Below are 15996 nucleotides of genomic sequence, written 5' to 3'. Positions count from 1 at the left end.
CCAACGCAGGGCTTGAACTCATGAGCCTGAGATCATTATCTCCGCCGAGATCAAGAGTCCGATGCTTAACTGACTGAGCCACCCAGGGGCCCCTACTTTGCCTCCATTTCTCATCAGAGCTTCTGTTACATACCACTTTGTCTGTCTCCTCTCCAATGCCTCTCCAGACCACCATGCTCTCGTAGCCCCCACGTTTCTGTGATAGCATTTTGATATGAAAAGACACTTGTAGGGGCACCTAGGTGGCTCAGTAGGTTAAGTGTCCGATTTCGGCTCAAGTCATGATCTCACGGTTTGTGAGTTTGAGCCCCGCGTCGGACTCTGTGCTGACAGCTCAGAACCTGGAGCCTGTTTCAGATTGTTGTCTCCCTCTCTCTCTGCTCCTCCCCTGCTTGTGCACTTTCTCTCTCAAAAATAAACATTAAAAAAAATAAATAAATAAAAGGACATTTGTCACACCTGAAGCACCTGAACAGAGAGAGGTCCCGGCTTCAGGGAGGCTGTGCAATGTAGAGAACCTGGCCAACAACCCCAGGGGTCCTTCCTGCACAGCTGTCCGTGACCGGAGCTCTGAAGGACAGCCGGGAAAAGGACAGAGAGCCCGGGGCTTGTAAAGGACATACAGATCTACAGTAAAAAATTCCGGCAACCTTGGCTGTACTCACTGATGTGACTGTACAGTCTCATAAGACTGCCTCTCAGAATGGCTCCTTAGGACATTCTTTGCTTAGAAAATGCAAGAGATTCAATTACTCCTCCAACTGCTAGCAATCCGGGATAGACTTCAGGAGCTGGGGACTCTGGAATTAGTGGTTGCTTACAAGGAGGAGGAAGTAAGCAGTTACTGAAAGTAATTTAGGAGTAAAGTTTGCAAACCTCTAAGAATCGTCTCTGATTACTTCGCAATTCGTAGGACGATAAACACCACCATGTAGCTGCTGAAAAAGAGAATGCACGTCTAGATGTTTAGATAGGCTAAGATTTTCAAACCAGAGCTTCAGGTGGAAAAAACACACAAAGGACATTTGCAGGTTACACAGTGTACTGCCATCTATGTAAAAACAAAAACAAACGCAAAAACCCCCCAAGGTTGGGGAGAATTATGCATATGCCTAAACATGCATAATTTGGAAAGGTACACAAGACACTGGTAAACCGTTGCCTTCCTCGGGAAGATGGGGGGAATGGGTCCACTTTTTTTATCTTTTGAATTTTGTGCCATTGTACTACTTGTTTTAAAATTAACCAAACGCAATGTGGCACCCGGAGACAGGAAGAGGCATTACTGGAAACTGGTAAAATCAGAAAAGTCTGGAATCTAGTTAGTTGTATCATACCAATATTAATTTCCTAGTTTTCGCAAATTTTTTTGGTGGTGGTTGCTTCTCGGTTCATAATTCCATCCTACCCACTTCTGTTAAAACCTATATAGAAAATCTGGAACTTCCGCCATTTTTTTCACACCGCTCCCTGTGCCTGAGAGGTCTCTCATTCTCGCATCCTCAGAGCTGTATTCCTCTTTCCAGGCCACGTTCACCAGTTATTTGCTTTGAAATGCTTCTTAACGCGTCCAGAGGCATGGTATGTAGCTTTTGACACAAGGTTTGCCGCGGTTTTACATTTATCCGTTGGGCTTCCGAGGAAGCGGACTCCAAGATGAAAATTACATCGCGGGTTAAATTTATTAGGGATTCATTCCCGTGGAAGGGAAGGTCCAGTAAGATGAGGCAGAGAAGTGGGGCAATGAGGCAGACCCAGCAAAAGCCTCAGCAGACCCCCAGGGAGCTGATAGAGACGCCCTTCCAAGTTGTCCCAACTTGCAGCGAGAGGGAAAGAGCCCTTGGACCCCCAGCCCATCAGTCAATGGACATGGGCCGCCCAGGAAATGGGGCCTGGTCTTGGCTAGGGCAGCTCTTAAGCAGAGGAACTTCTCAAAAGGACTGACCAGCTGAAGGCTGTCGGCAGCACTTCCGGCGGCTGGTGAGCAAGCCCTTCACGGCTGAAGGGTCTGGGAGGGGTGTGTGTGGCCCACCACACCACTCTAATTGCGGCTTCCCTTAATATTGCTAATGCAAGGACTAGAGTACAATTATGTGCCGATCTTCTAGGTTAGAAGAGTCAAAGTACTCTGGCCTGGCTGTCTGAAGAGAGCCTCGGGGGCGACAGGATTTTAAGGGGTTCTTTCCTGCACTAAGAACCGAGATTGTCCTTCCCCTGACCAGTTCCTATAGTAGCAGGCGGAGCTAAATCTTCCCCACGATCAGAGGCTTAGGACACTCATTCTCCAATTGGCAATGATGACAAAGGAAAAGATTTCATTTTGAGAGAAAAAAAATTTAGTCAATAATTTTTTTAGGTCTTTTGTCTTTTCAAGCAAATGAATACTTTTATTAACATGGTCATTTTTTTTTTTCTTTTTATTACACATGGTAGGGTTTTGACCTCAAATGCTTGTCAGGTCTGCTACTCAAATGAACTTAGAGCAGGACAACTTATGAACTTTAAAAATACCTAGTCCCTGTCCAGTTTAGGGTCCAATGCAGACAGTCCTCCTTTCCTTTCCCTGCCCCTCAAGAGCCTTTGCGAGTATCTCTTTCATTTTATGCCCAGAATCCCCGAGATGCATCAGGGTATCACATCATCTTGTACAGAATACCAAGATCTTGTCTCCTATTCTAGGTTCCATGTCAAATAAAGCTGAGTTGGGTTGTCCAAACAAACTGACCAGACAAGTTACATCAGATAGTGTACCATACAAAATGTAAATTTCGAACAAAATACATCTCTTCTCCTTTGGTCTCACACAGAAATTAAAGTCCCAAAATACAGACACTACCCTCCTCCACCCCTTCTTCTGATTCATCAAGTCCTAGCCAGATCAGCCCCATTCACATTCCAAGTCCAAGTCTGGTCCCTTCTTCAGCTTCTTTAGCAGTTACCGCAGGAAGTACTCTTCTAGAAGTAACCCAGCGCCTTGGGCACCTCCAGAGCTGGAAAACTCCAACTCTTGCGTCTCATGTGACACAGACTCAAAGTCCCAGGGAGCTTTCAAGTCACACAAGAAAGAGCAAAGCGCCTCAAAATTTAGAAATAACCAAAGCCCAGGAACAAACGTGACTGCTGCAAAAGCTTACAATCTAGGCCCTAATTCTCGTGTGAGAGCATTTTCCAAATAAAAGTTACCTTCCCAAACAAAAACATCGAACAGTCAAAACTTATATTGAGGTCATCAACCACAGACCATTGCGGAAACGTAGTGTAAGTGAGGACAGAGTGTAGACAAGGGGGGGGGGGGGGAAGAGAGAGAGAGAGAGAAAACAAAAGGCTCTCTGGTTTCAGCTTCTCAACGATGTCAGCCAATCTCCATCAGTTGACCAGAATCCATTGGCTGTTAACCTAAAGCGCAATCGGAGAAAGTCATCATTAAGAAGTGATGAACTGAAGGAAAAACAAACCAAAGCCCGGCACACCTTTAACCGTGCAGGACGCCAGCTCTTCTCCAGGCCCCCTGACCCATTCCAGTCTTCTAGCAAAACCTGAACTCGTCCAGTAAGAGCCCTTCCCTCGGATAATCCGCTTTCTATTCCCCCTTGCTCAACGGCCCCTGTTGTGACTTTGTCTCCTTAAAGGCCTGTACGATCACGGTTCTGCAATCACCCTACCGACCGGGCCTTTGGGTTTCAACCCAACACTCCCAAACCTGGCTTTCCCAAATCAGCAGCGTAGAGGATTTTTAACAGATTGCTACGCACACCCGGGGTAAAAATCGAGCACGCCTGTATTTCTCCTGCCTCCAACTTCCACCCCACGTGGACCCTTATTAAACACGTCTCGTCGGAGATTAACCAAGGGTCTGGCAACCACCAGGACCCGCATGGGGCCCCGCCGGCCCCCGGCCTTACCGCCCGCCCTCCTTCACGACGATTCGCTTCTCTCTATCCGCCGGACCAGCTCCACCAACATCTCTGCCATCTTCGCGATCTCCTTGGCCTTCTCCTCCGCCTTCTCGCACCGTTTGGTCCCTCTGCCCTCGACTCCATCGTCGGGATTCTGAAGATGGTTCAGGGCGCTCTCCTCCGAGGCCTCCACCTGCGTTTTGATTTGGATGAGCATATTGTCCATCTCCCACAGCTTGCTCCGGTTCCGCATGTACGCCCGGCCGTGCTCCCGGGTCAGCGCCGCGATGTCCTCCCGCATCTCGTTGATGACGGGCAGCAGGAACTGCTCGAAATCCTCCTCGGGCTCCAGCACCTCCACCTCCTCCGGCTCTGCCAGCTCGACGACGTCCAAGGGCCGCATCCTCCCCGCCTCTCCGGAACCGCGGTATCGACGTCTGCTGCGGAGAGAAAATGGAGACTCGCTAGGCTTACCAACAGAGTTCCAGAATATTCTTTACAACTTTTACCCTTTTAAAACTTTTCGCCTCGCACAAGCCACGGAAACAAGCGACTTACGAGCAGAGAAGCCGCGAACAAAATGGAGTCCCAGCCGTCAACCAGCGCCCTGAGCGTTGCGGCCCCTTTCGCGACACGGCCGTGCCTCTTTACGGCCACGCCTCCCGTCGACCGAGGTGCGGCCGCGCGCACGTCAATGGGGGGCGGGGCAACCGCCCCACCGCGGCTGCGAGCGCGCACGTACGTACTCGCGCCCCGCCTCATCGCCCCTTCCCCCTTCCCGCTCTGTGCTGCGCCCCTCCGCACCCCTCGTTTTGGGGTGAGCCCTTCCCGGGGCGCCCTCTTGTTGGCGGCCTCCGTGAGCGCTGATTTGTGTATTTTTAAGTTATAAACGCGATCTTCCTACACTAAACGAACATCCCCAGACTGTGGTAGCCCCCTCCTCTTTAGTAGGGCAGTCGGACCCCTGGCAGCTGTCTTTAAGTGTAGTTTTCCGTTCTTCCGGGATTGCAGTCAGAAATGTCTGGGTGTCTCTTCACCACGAGGAGCCCCCCACTCCTCAGTCCCCCAACTCTAGAGTCCAAGGCCTAGTGTGGTTCATCCTGAGGTCCCAGGGGACCCAAAGCTCGGTGGATGTGAAGAAGGTTTTGTTGAGCCCGAACACCTTACCAGTTGAAGGCCCCGTGTGTGGGGGCGTCATAGGGTTGGGGGTGTCTTCTTGTTCAGCTCTGTGTCCCTGAAGCCCTGGGCAGAGCTCGGCACACATTAGCAAACTTTAAACAGAATTTTCAGCAAAGATGAGTTAATTTCCTAGCCCGTTGACCCAGTCACAGAACAGCGGTAAAAATGTCAGGAATCCAGCTTGCACAAGTGCCTCGCTTTGGACTTCTGTTTTCCTGTCCGTTAAATGGACACAAATCCTAGTTTTGAAGATGGCAGAGTTAAAAATGAAAAGATAAAGCAGTCACAAAAATGTCTTGTAAATACCAAGCATAAACACATGTAAAGTCCTTACATTTTAGACTTTTCTCAGGTTGTTTATATTTTGGTTGTGAGACAGGAGACCGGTTGACCTTGGGTAGATAGGGCTAACAACAAGTTGTTAACACAAGGAAGCAGAAAGTACTGGACCTTCTGAAATACCCACTCCCTGGAACGAACCACCTGGAACCGGAACCGTATCCTGGTGCAGCAACTGCAGGGTTCCTCCGCCTCAAAAGGACGGGCCACTAACTGATATAAGCCTCCTTCTCTGAGGCCTCCTCCTTAAGGAGCCCGTCCCGGTAACAGGAGGCTTTTTCTTTTGTTTCATTCTCTCCCTAATAAACTTGATGTCTACGCTGCCCTTCGCCTTGTTGGCCGGTTCCATTCTTCAGCTGTGTCAAAACAAAAAATCTGGGTTTTTAAAAAAAAGCGGTTACCGTTGCTCTACTAAAAATCCAACTTTTGGGCTTCCTTAATATATCGGGGGCAGCTAGCTCGTAAGTTTTTTGTATGAATAAAAATAAATGGCTCAGACTACAATGAGATGCCATTACGGCCTTGTTAAAAGGGCCCAAATCCAGAAAACTGACAACCCCAAATGCTACTGAGGATGTGGACCGGCGGGAGCTCTCATTCATCGCCTGGGCGAATGCAAAATGGTGCACGGTTGCGGTGAAAGACCGTTTGGCCGTTTCTTACAAAACTAAGCATATTCTTCCCATACAGTCCAGCAATTGTGCTCCTTGGTGTTTATCCAAATGACTGGGAAACTGGCATCCACACAAAAACTTGCACACAGATGTATGTTTCTTTGTTTTTTAACATTTATTCACTTATTTTGAAAGTCAGAGAGAGAGAGAGCGCGAATGGGGGATGGGCAGAGAGAGAGAGAGAGAGAGAGAGAGGGAGAGAGGGAGACACAGAAACAGAAGCAGGCTCCAGGCTCCAGGCTCGGAGCTGTCAGCACAGAGCCCCACGCGGGGCTCGAACTCACAGACCACGAGATCAAGACCTGATGGAACTCACGATCGCGAGATCATGACCTGAGCCAAAGTCAGATGCTTAACCGGCTGAGCTACCCAGGCGCCCCACGCCCTCTTTGTTAATAGCAAATTCAACGGGAAGGGACACAAGGCACCTTGCAGGTGGATTCTACTTTGGCCGCTGCTTTACGATCCTTAGCAGGGAAGAGGGGCTTACTTCGCCCTAGCAACAGTCCAGCCAATGAGAAGCCGCTACACTTCAAACTCCCAGTTTACTCCAATGGACTTTGTGTTTACAACAGCCCACCTAAGTTCCCCTTTCCTCTAAAAGAGGGTTCCTCTCGTTTGTTGTGCACGCTCACCTATGCTTTTGCCACTGGTTGGTTGTGCTGGTTGCAATTCTCTGCTAGTCCCGAAAAAACCCGTCTTTTGCTGGTAAAATAACTGGCCGTTTTTATTTTCAAGGTTAACAGGGCTCTTTCGGGTATCAACATGAGCTTCCGCTCTCTCCTTAAGGTCTTTGATCATTTGCTAAACGAATGAAAAGAGACATTAATAGCATTTTTCAATTTCCTATAACCTCATTAACTTGTCTGCTTCACCTACCAATTATCTCATTATATCGATGGATTTATTCACTTCTGTCACTTTTTTGCACATGTAACATACATATGCAGATATCTTATTCGGTGCACAGAGATTAGACTCATATTATTCGTAGCAATTGAAGTTTCAGAAAGGTTCCCGCCCCCCCCCCCCGCCCCGCCCCGCCCCGCGTCTGCCTGGCTAATTTTTTCTTCCTCTTTTGTTTTATTAAAGTAATATTTTTCACAGATTGTCCCTGCAACCTGTTTTCACATTTAAATTCTCCGAAATTGTGCTGCATCTTTAATTTTCTGTGATTTAAAAAAAATGATTCACACTTTAATTGTAGGGTATTCTCATTCTTAGCATTACCTGAAAGAAGGCTAAATCTTAAGATTGACGGCTTTTTAGATTTGACAAAATCCCATATTAGTTCAAAATGTCAATGTTGTGTTTTGCCGCTTGGTCAGTGATCTGTTTCTGTAGTATCTGATCCTGTACCTTGCTCCAGAACAGGCTGTTCTCAAGTGCAGGTGGTTTGTCCCCCAGGAACAAATTGGCATCGCCTGGAGACATTTTTGGCTGTCACTGTCACAGCTGGCGTATAGTGGGTAGAGTCCAGGGATGTTGTGAACATTGCCTGGCTAATTTTGATAGTCTTTTGTTTCTTCAGTCACCTTCCCTTTCTTGAAATAGTTCACAAAAAGTCATTTTATATTTTTCATTTGATAATTCCAATATGAGTTGCTTTTGGTTTCTGTGACTCATTCATGGTGTTTTGTTTCCATGTATGTGTATAACATACATTTTTTTTAGATTTATTTATTTTTGAGGTGGGGGAACAGAGGATCTAAGGCAGGCTCTGTGCTGACAGCAGTGAGCCTGATGCAGGGCTCGAACTCAGGAACCGTGAGATCATGGCCTGAGCCAAAGTCGGACACCCAACTGACTGAGCCACCCAGATGCCCCTGACTGAACTTAATTTGGGAGAATCCTAACAGGTTTGGCTCAGAGAACTACTCCAGCAGAGATTTGTGGTTGTGTCTGTTGGGCACAAGCCTCCAGATAGTTGAGAGCAATCCCATAATTGCAAATTTGCAGAATTCTTTCTCCAAATTTGTATTTATATTTTTATTAACTCTTTCCACCTATAATCAGGATACACAAACTGGTAGCTTTGCACGAGTTGGAAGATTTTCAATGGCATGTTTGGTTCAACCCCTCCCGGACATAGTTTCTCATCCCCCATATTTCTGCTCTTGGTAGGTCTGGATTTGCTCTTTGCTCGTGCATTTGGTTTTATTATTCACCCCTCTTCTGGCCACCTTTGGGGATTTCTCTTACATTCTTGCAAGCTCAGGAATGCCTTGAAAGGCAAGTTTGTTCTAATCTGTGCAGCCTCTGGGTGCAGCAGAAGAGCATTTTACAATGTCTTATCCACCAAAACTCCAGAAGCAGATGGCCTCCCTGCATCCTACCTTTCCTGCTCTCGCATCCCATCTCATGCTTGGCTGAGAAGTCAGAAGGACAGTAGGACTCTCAGGACACTGGAGCTGCACCCCTCCTGGGGCATTAAGGGAGATGGTGACCCTGGCTGGTGTCTGCCTCTAAGGACTTTGAGACTGACAGGGCTCCTCCCTCTTTGTCACTCACGCCCTGCTGGCCCACAGGAGCACAGACCGCCTTCTTCGAGACCTGAACTGAAGCCTGAGGTCGTCAGAAACGGATGGGGAGAGTGGGGATGTTAACGTGGTTCACAGGCTTTATCTTGTTTGAGAGAAAGAGGACAGAGCACAGGTGACAAAGCCCTCTGGGTGATGGCGAAGTATAACGATTATTTTGATATCTCCAAGAAAGAAATACGGATTTATTCATGATTATTAGGGCAAAAAAAAATCCCAGGAAGTAACTACTGACGAAAACGAAAAGACTAGAGAGAATAAAACAGAAGCTTGACCAACTGGAAAGGAAAACCATAAGTTACAAATGGAAGAGAGAAGAAATAAAGTCCAGCCCACAAGCAATCCGTTAAAAATGAAATCCAGCTGAGTACATGTTGAAGCTCTTACAGGCTTTATTGGATGATTCATGAGTCAGGCAGCATCCCAACGGGCAGCAAGGAGCTGAGTCGTGCAAAATGAAGGATTTTTGGAGGCAGAAGGGGGCCAGACAAGGAAGTTACTAGCAGAGTGGGCTGTTTAGGGTCAAGGTCACCTTCCTTTAGGGGACGGCAGGGACCTATCAGGCAGATGGCCTCGCTGGTGCGGACCAGGAGATTCCAGGTTGACTGGATTGAGATTCCACAGCTGGGAGAAGCCGAAACTAATTAAGTTTCTCCACTTGGCGATGTGGGCTTAGCACAAGTGACTCCGCCCTGGGCCCGTCGTCTCTCTTTTAACAACCCTAACTGTTTATAAAAGAGAAATTGGCAGTTGGAGGTGAAATCTAAAAGCCAGGTATGTGCTATTTGCGATCAGGATGAAGTCACAATGAAACTATACAAATGAAGGAATAAAGCAGAATTTAAGGTCAAAGGCATGAAACAGAAAGAAAGAAAAAAAAAGGAATGTTATGTAATGATAGGAGTATGATTTTTTATTTTTTTAATTAATTAATTTATTTTTTTCAACGTTTTTATTTTATTTTTGGGACAGAGAGAGACAGAGCATGAACGGGCGAGGGGCAGAGAGAGAGGGAGACACAGAATCGGAAACAGGCTCCAGGCTCCCAGCCATCAGCCCAGAGCCCGACGCGGGGCTCGAACTCCCGGACTGCGAGATCGTGACCTGGCTGAAGTCGGACGCTTAACCGACTGTGCCACCCAGGCGCCCCTGATTCTTTAAATATTTATTTGTTTTTGAGAGAGAGAGAGAGAGAGAGAGAGAGAGAGAGAGAGAGAGTGGGGGAGGGGCAGAGAATTGGGGAGACAGAGAATCCCAAGCAGGCTCCTCACTGTCCACGCAGAGCCCGTCGCGGGGCTCGAACTCACGGAACTGTGAGATCATGACCTGAGCTGGAACCAAGAGTCGGACGCTTAACCGACTTGGCCACCCAGCTGCCCCTAAAAGTGTGACTTACAAAGAAGTGATATCTTTCCGTTCTGTGGCTGTGTTCGAAACAACCCCAAACTAATGGCTTAGGACCCTCACACTCACCCGTCACAGTGGTTCGGACCTTTGGGCAGGGCTGTCTGGTCGCTTCTACCATTTCATGCAGAGTGGCTGGAGTCACGCTCTCGGCTGCACGGTGTGGCTGGCTGGGACGGGCCGGAAGGCCCAGGGGGCTCTTGCTCACATGCCCCGCTGGCGTGTTTGGAATGGTATTTCCCTCGTTACCTTGCCGAGGATTCCGATGCTGCCTTGGGATGTGACAGAAGCTGGGAAGCGTGGTCTCTGCTTGTGGACCACTTCCCAGCTGACCCTGGTTTACGGCCCGGATGGGGAGAAGGGGCTCCCGTAGAGCGGACCATCTCTGCCGCAACCCACAACCTCCCCATGTTGTGCATGCCGCCTTGACTTAGGGCTGTGCGATCTGGGTTGTGTAAGGGGAGCTGTTACAGGTAAAGTGTGAATTTGGATTTTTGTTTTTCATTTTTACATTTCTATTTTTCACGTTTTTGTATTTTCTCTTGTTAACGTTTGAATAGTGTCTGTAAACATAACAGTATATGTATATATGTACTATATATTTATGTAAGAAATACATATAACATATTATGTGTATAATATTATGTATAACATATATACTTACCATAATGTATAGTTTTATTTTATTTATTATTATTTTTAAAATTTTATTTTTATTATGTTTATTTTAAGAGGGAGAGAGAGAGAGAGAGAGAGAAAGAGAGAGAGAGAGACAGAGCACAAGCGAGGGAGGGGCAGAGTGAGAGAGACACGGAATCCGAAGAGGGCTCCAGGCTCTGAGCTGTCAGCACAGCGCCCGATGCGGGGCTCAAATCCACGAATCGTGAGATCATGACCTGAGCTGAAGTTGGAAGTTTAACTGACTGAGCCACTCAGGTGTCCCAGTCCCTGTTCTTTTTAGTGATGAAATGACCCCAGCTTTGGCCAATGGGAGCCTCTCCTCAGCATATTTTGTTTTTAATTTTTAAATTTTTTGTTATTTTTTAAATGTTTATTTTTGAGACAGAGAGAGACAGAGAGACAGAGAGAGAGACAGAGAGACAGAATGTGAGCGGGGGAGGGGCAGAGAGAGAGGGAGACACGGAATCCGAAGCAGGCTCCAGGCTCCGAGCTGTCAGCACAGAGCCCAATGCGGGGCTCGAATCCATGAACTGTGAGATCATGACCTGAGCGGAAGTCAGTTGCTTAACCGACTGAGCCACCCAGGCGCCCCTGTCTCTTGATTTTTTAACTCAATATTTTATATATGTGAGTCTCATCTGTGCTGATACAAGTAGGTATAGTTCACTCAGTTTTTAATTAAGTTTTTAAATTTTCTTCTTCTTTTTTTAATGCTTATTTCTTCTTGAGAGAGGGAGAGACAGAACATGAGTAGGGGAGGGGAGAGAGAGAGGGAGATACAGAATCAGAACCAGGCTCCAGACTCCGAGCTGTCAGCACAGAGCCCGACGTGGGGCTTGAACCCACGGACCTCGAGATCATGACCTGAGCCGAAGTTGGACGCTCAACCGACTGAGCCACCCAGGCGCCCCGATTAAGTTTAACATTTTAATTCCAATATAGTTAACATTCAGTGTGATATTGGTTTCAAGTGCACAGTATCGTGAGTCAACAGTTCTATACATCATCAAGTGCTCATTCTTGATCTGCATCACCTATTTCACCCATCGCCTCACCCACCTCCCCTCTGGTAACCAGAGTCTGTTTCTTGGTTTCTCTCTCTCTCTCTTTTTCCTTTGTTAGTTTTCTTAAATTCCACATATGAGTGAAATCATATGTGCCTTTCTCTGCCTGACTAATTTTGCTTAGCATAATACTCTCTAGCTCCATTCATGTCATTGTAACTGGCAAGACTTCATTCTTTTTTTATGGCTAAGTACTATTCCACTGTGTGTGTGTGTGTGTGTGTGTGTGTGTGTGTGTGTGACATCTTCTTTATCCACTCATCTATTGATGGACACTTAGGCTGCTTCCGTCATTTGGCTATTGTAAATAATGAATAATGCTGCAATAAACATCGGGGTGCATGTATCCCTTTGAATTAGTGATTTTGTAGTTTTTAGATAAATACCCGGTAGTGTGATGGCTGGGTCATAGAGTTCTATTTTTAACGATGTGAGGAATTTCTACACTGTTCTCCAGCATGGCTGCACCAGTGTGCATTCCCACCAACGGTGCGAGAGGGTTTCCCTTTCTCCGCATCCTTGCCAACGCTGTTGTTTCTTGTATTGTTTTTAGCCATTCTGACAGGTGTGAGGTGATATCTCATCATAGTTTTGATTTGCATTTCCCTGATGATAAGTAATGTTGAGCATCTTTTCATGTGTCTGTTGGCCATCTGTAGGTCTTACAGAAATGTCTGTTCATGTCTTCTGCCCATTTTTAAATTGGATTATTTGTTTCTTGGGTGTTGAGTTTTATAAATTCTTTATATATTTTTGGATACTAATCCTTATCAGGTATGTCATTTGCAAATACCTTCTCCCATCCAGTAGGTTATCTTTTGGTTTGTTGATTGTTTCCTTTGCTGTGCAGAAGCTTTTTATTTTGGTGTAGTCTCAACAGATTATTTTTGCTTTTATTTCCCTTGCCTCAGAAGACATACCCAGAAAAATGTTGCTACAGCCGAAGTCAGAGAAATCACTGCTCTCCTCTAGGATTTTTGTCGTTTCAGGTCTCATATTTAGGTCCTTAATCCATTTTGAGTTTATTTTTGTCTATGGCATAAGAAAGTGGTCCAGTTTCATTCTTTTGCATGTGACTATCTGGTTTTCCCAACACTATTTGTTGAAGAGGCTGTCTTTTTCCCATGACATAGTCTTTCCTCCTTTGTTAAATACCAATTGACTGTATAATTTTGGGTTTATTTCTGGGATTTCTATTCTGTTGTATTGATCTATATGTTTATTTTTGTGCCAGGATCATTCTGATTTGATCACTACAGCTTTGCGGTATAAATTGAGGTCTGGAATTGTGCCGCCTCCAGTTTTGTTTTTCTCTTTCAAGATTGCTTTGGCTATTTGAGGTCTTTTGCGGTCCCATACAAATTTTAGGATTGTTCATTCTAGTCCATTGAAAAATGCTGTTGGCGTTTTGATAGGGATTGAATGGAATGTGTAGATTGCTTTGGGTAGTATAGACATTTTAAGGATATTTGTTCTTCCAATCCATGAACATGGAACATCTTTCCATTTCTTTGTGTCGTCTTCAATTTCTTTCATTATTGTTTTGCAGTTTTCAGAATACAGGTCTTTCACTTCTTTGGTTAAGCTTATTCCTGGGTGTTTTATTATTTTTGGTATAATTGTAAGTGGGATTGTTTTCTTAAGTTCTCTTTCTGCTGCTTTGTTTTTAGCTCATAGAAATGCAACAAGATTTCTGAACGTTGATTTTTGTGTCCTGCAACTTTACTGAATTCAGTGATCTGTTCTAGTAGTTTTTTGGGAGAATCCTTAGGGTTTCCTATGTATAGTATCATGTCATCTGCAAATATAGTTCACTCATTTTGATTGCCCTTTGGCAGTGGTTCTCAAATTTGAGCATGCATCACAATAACCTTGAAAATTTGTTAAAACCCATATTGTTGGGCCTACTCTAGAGTTTCTGATTTGTTTGGTCCAAGGTAGGACCTGATAATTTGTGTTTCTAACAGCTTCCCAAGTGATGCTGGTATTATTGGTCCTGGGGCCACACTTGGAGACCCACTGCACTCTCTATTTTTCCACGCTGCTGTGGATGGATCTTTGGGTTACTTACAATTCATAGCTGTTGTGCACAATGAACACTGCCACAACCTGCTCAAGAACAATGGCCATGATCTGTTAGTCCCATCTACTCCTGAAAACACAGATCTTGGGTATTTTTGAGAAATTTCGCTAGGATCTCCCAAAACTTTTTGGTGCCTAAAAATCTCTACACGTATCTACCACACCGAGACATAAACCATACTGTCTAACTATAATATACCGGTAAAATTAGGGGCATCTGGGTGGCTCAGTCGGTTACATGTCTGACTCTTGGTTTTGGCTGAGGTCATGATCTCATCGTTCATGGGATCGAGCCCCGCATTGGGAACTGCACTGACAGTTGTGAAGCCTGCGTGGGATTCTCTCTCTCTCTTTCTCTCTCTCTTCCCCCCTCTCCTGCTTGCTCTCTCTCTCTCGAAATAAATAAATGAACTTAAAAAGTTAAAAAAAATAAAATAAGGGTTGGATTAGAGCCCACCCACACGACCTCATTTTACTTTAATAAACTTTTTAAATATCCCACCTCCAAATACAGCCATATTCTAAGGTCCTGGGGGGTTAGGACTTGAACACACATATTGGGGTGGACACAATTCAGCCCATAGCAACGTTTAATCACAGGTGTTGCCCCAGATCCAATGCTAGGTGTTCCTTGACACAGGACATGTGCTGTTTATCCCGAAAATCTAAGGAGTTCTGAGTTCTGGAGCACCTGTCTGGCCCCAGGCTCTGTGGAAGGATCTCTATTAGAAACAGATCCTGAGAGTGTCAGGGTGTGAGGTGGGTCATCTCTGACTGCTCCTTCCAGGGTCCAGATGAGGTGGCCTGTTAGAAGTGACCTGGTCAGGTATGTGCTGAGAGCCTCCCACACTCCTGAAATCTCCCATGCCCCGGGTGCCCCTGCACCCTGCAGCCCTGCCGGGAGCCCTCTACCTGCAGCCCTGCCGGGAGTTTGTGGTCTTCTCTTTGGTGTGACTCCAGAATCCTTGGCTTGGGCAACCCACTTCTGTGCCCTACTTCTAGCCGGGGCAGGTGAGGGTCAGAGGCGCCCCTTGGACTCAGCCAGACTCACAAGTGCTCCTTGCCATCCTCTCCCCCACCCTTCACGGTCCTGGAACTGGTGTCAGCAACAATTCAGGTGCCTCATTTCCCAGAGGACAGTGTCCAGCGGCCTCTCTTCTCGGCCACACTTCAACTTCAAGACAAGCGACTCCTCGAGAAGCCTACAGTGGATACAGTGGGACACAAGACCCTGTACCTGGGCCATTTCAGACACAGCCCACAGAGGGTCCCCCAGGTGCCCCGAAGTGACAGTGGAAAGACACATAGAGCACATTCTGCCGTCTGCTCTCAGCACCCCAGCCTGTCGGGGCTCAGGCCTCGGGGGTGTCTGAGCTTCCCACAGTCCCTGCCCTGGCTTGGGGGTGACCTTCCTGCAGCCTTCCCGAATGGAAACCAGGCCCCCATGCAACCCATGGGCTCCGGAGGCCCCTGCCCTCGTATGCTGCCTCCACACCCCATCATTAGGAACACAGTAGGCCGCGCTTAACACAGTTAAGAGAGGGGGTGGGGCCTGCAGGGCAGGTGCCTTAGGTGTCATGGTGGGTGTTTCCCTCTGCCTTTAGTGGGGCTTCCTGACTGACTTGTGCACGAGAATGCAGGGGTGTGCTTGTGTGAGGACACCCCCCAGGCGGGAGGGTAGGCGGGGCCAGCTCTAGTGGCCGAGGGAACGTCCCTGGAGCCACAGACTCTGCCAAGGCCTCACTGCTCTTGAAAGTGGATGAAGAATGTCCGAATTTCCTCTGGGTGGATGGTGACCTTGGTGCCTTGCAGGGCTGGCACCTTGCAGAGCTGGAGCCACCGGGGGAAGCAGGGGTGGTCTGTCCTTTGAGCCCCCTGCTTCCCTAGGATGCTTCCATCCAGCATTCCTCCACAACGCCCCACCTGACTCACTCTGTTGTGACCCCATGATGCAGGCCCTTGGCTGCCCCCTCCTGCCAGAACTTACTCTACCATGGGCCCCTTGCATTTCAGCCCTCCCTTGAGGGTAATTTATAGGTGGTCCTGGCCATGCATGGCCTCATTCCCAATGGTCTGCAGCACTCAGTGCCTAGAGCTTTCTCACAGAGGCCATCTGCTGGGCCTGCTCTTTTTCTTA

The 15996-nt window shown here is 47.1% G+C and overlaps 1 protein-coding gene across 2 annotated transcripts; it reads right to left on the bottom strand.

The window, feature by feature from the left end:
• Positions 1–2359: 2359 nt before the first annotated feature.
• MRFAP1 (Morf4 family associated protein 1) lies at positions 2360–4576 on the bottom strand. 2 transcript variants are annotated; one of them, XM_025921408.2, is made up of 3 exons: positions 4455–4576; positions 3903–4336; positions 2360–3396 (listed from the first exon to the last, which is right to left on the bottom strand). In XM_025921408.2, exon 2 carries the CDS (start codon positions 4297–4299, stop codon positions 3916–3918), a length of 384 nt encoding a protein of 127 aa, XP_025777193.1. In that variant the 5' UTR covers positions 4300–4336; positions 4455–4576; the 3' UTR covers positions 2360–3396; positions 3903–3915. The 2 variants fall into 2 exon arrangements, with proteins under 2 accessions (XP_025777193.1, XP_086561625.1); XM_086705499.1 differs by lacking the exon at positions 4455–4576 and having other exon boundaries at positions 3903–4448.
• Between the last annotated feature and the right edge of the window lie 11420 nt (positions 4577–15996).

Source organism: Puma concolor, chromosome B1, assembly GCF_028749965.1.
Source record: "Puma concolor isolate L17-30 chromosome B1, mPumCon1.1.hap2, whole genome shotgun sequence".
Lineage (NCBI taxonomy): Eukaryota > Metazoa > Chordata > Mammalia > Carnivora > Felidae > Puma > Puma concolor.
This window is presented reverse-complemented; position numbering and strand designations above follow the sequence as displayed.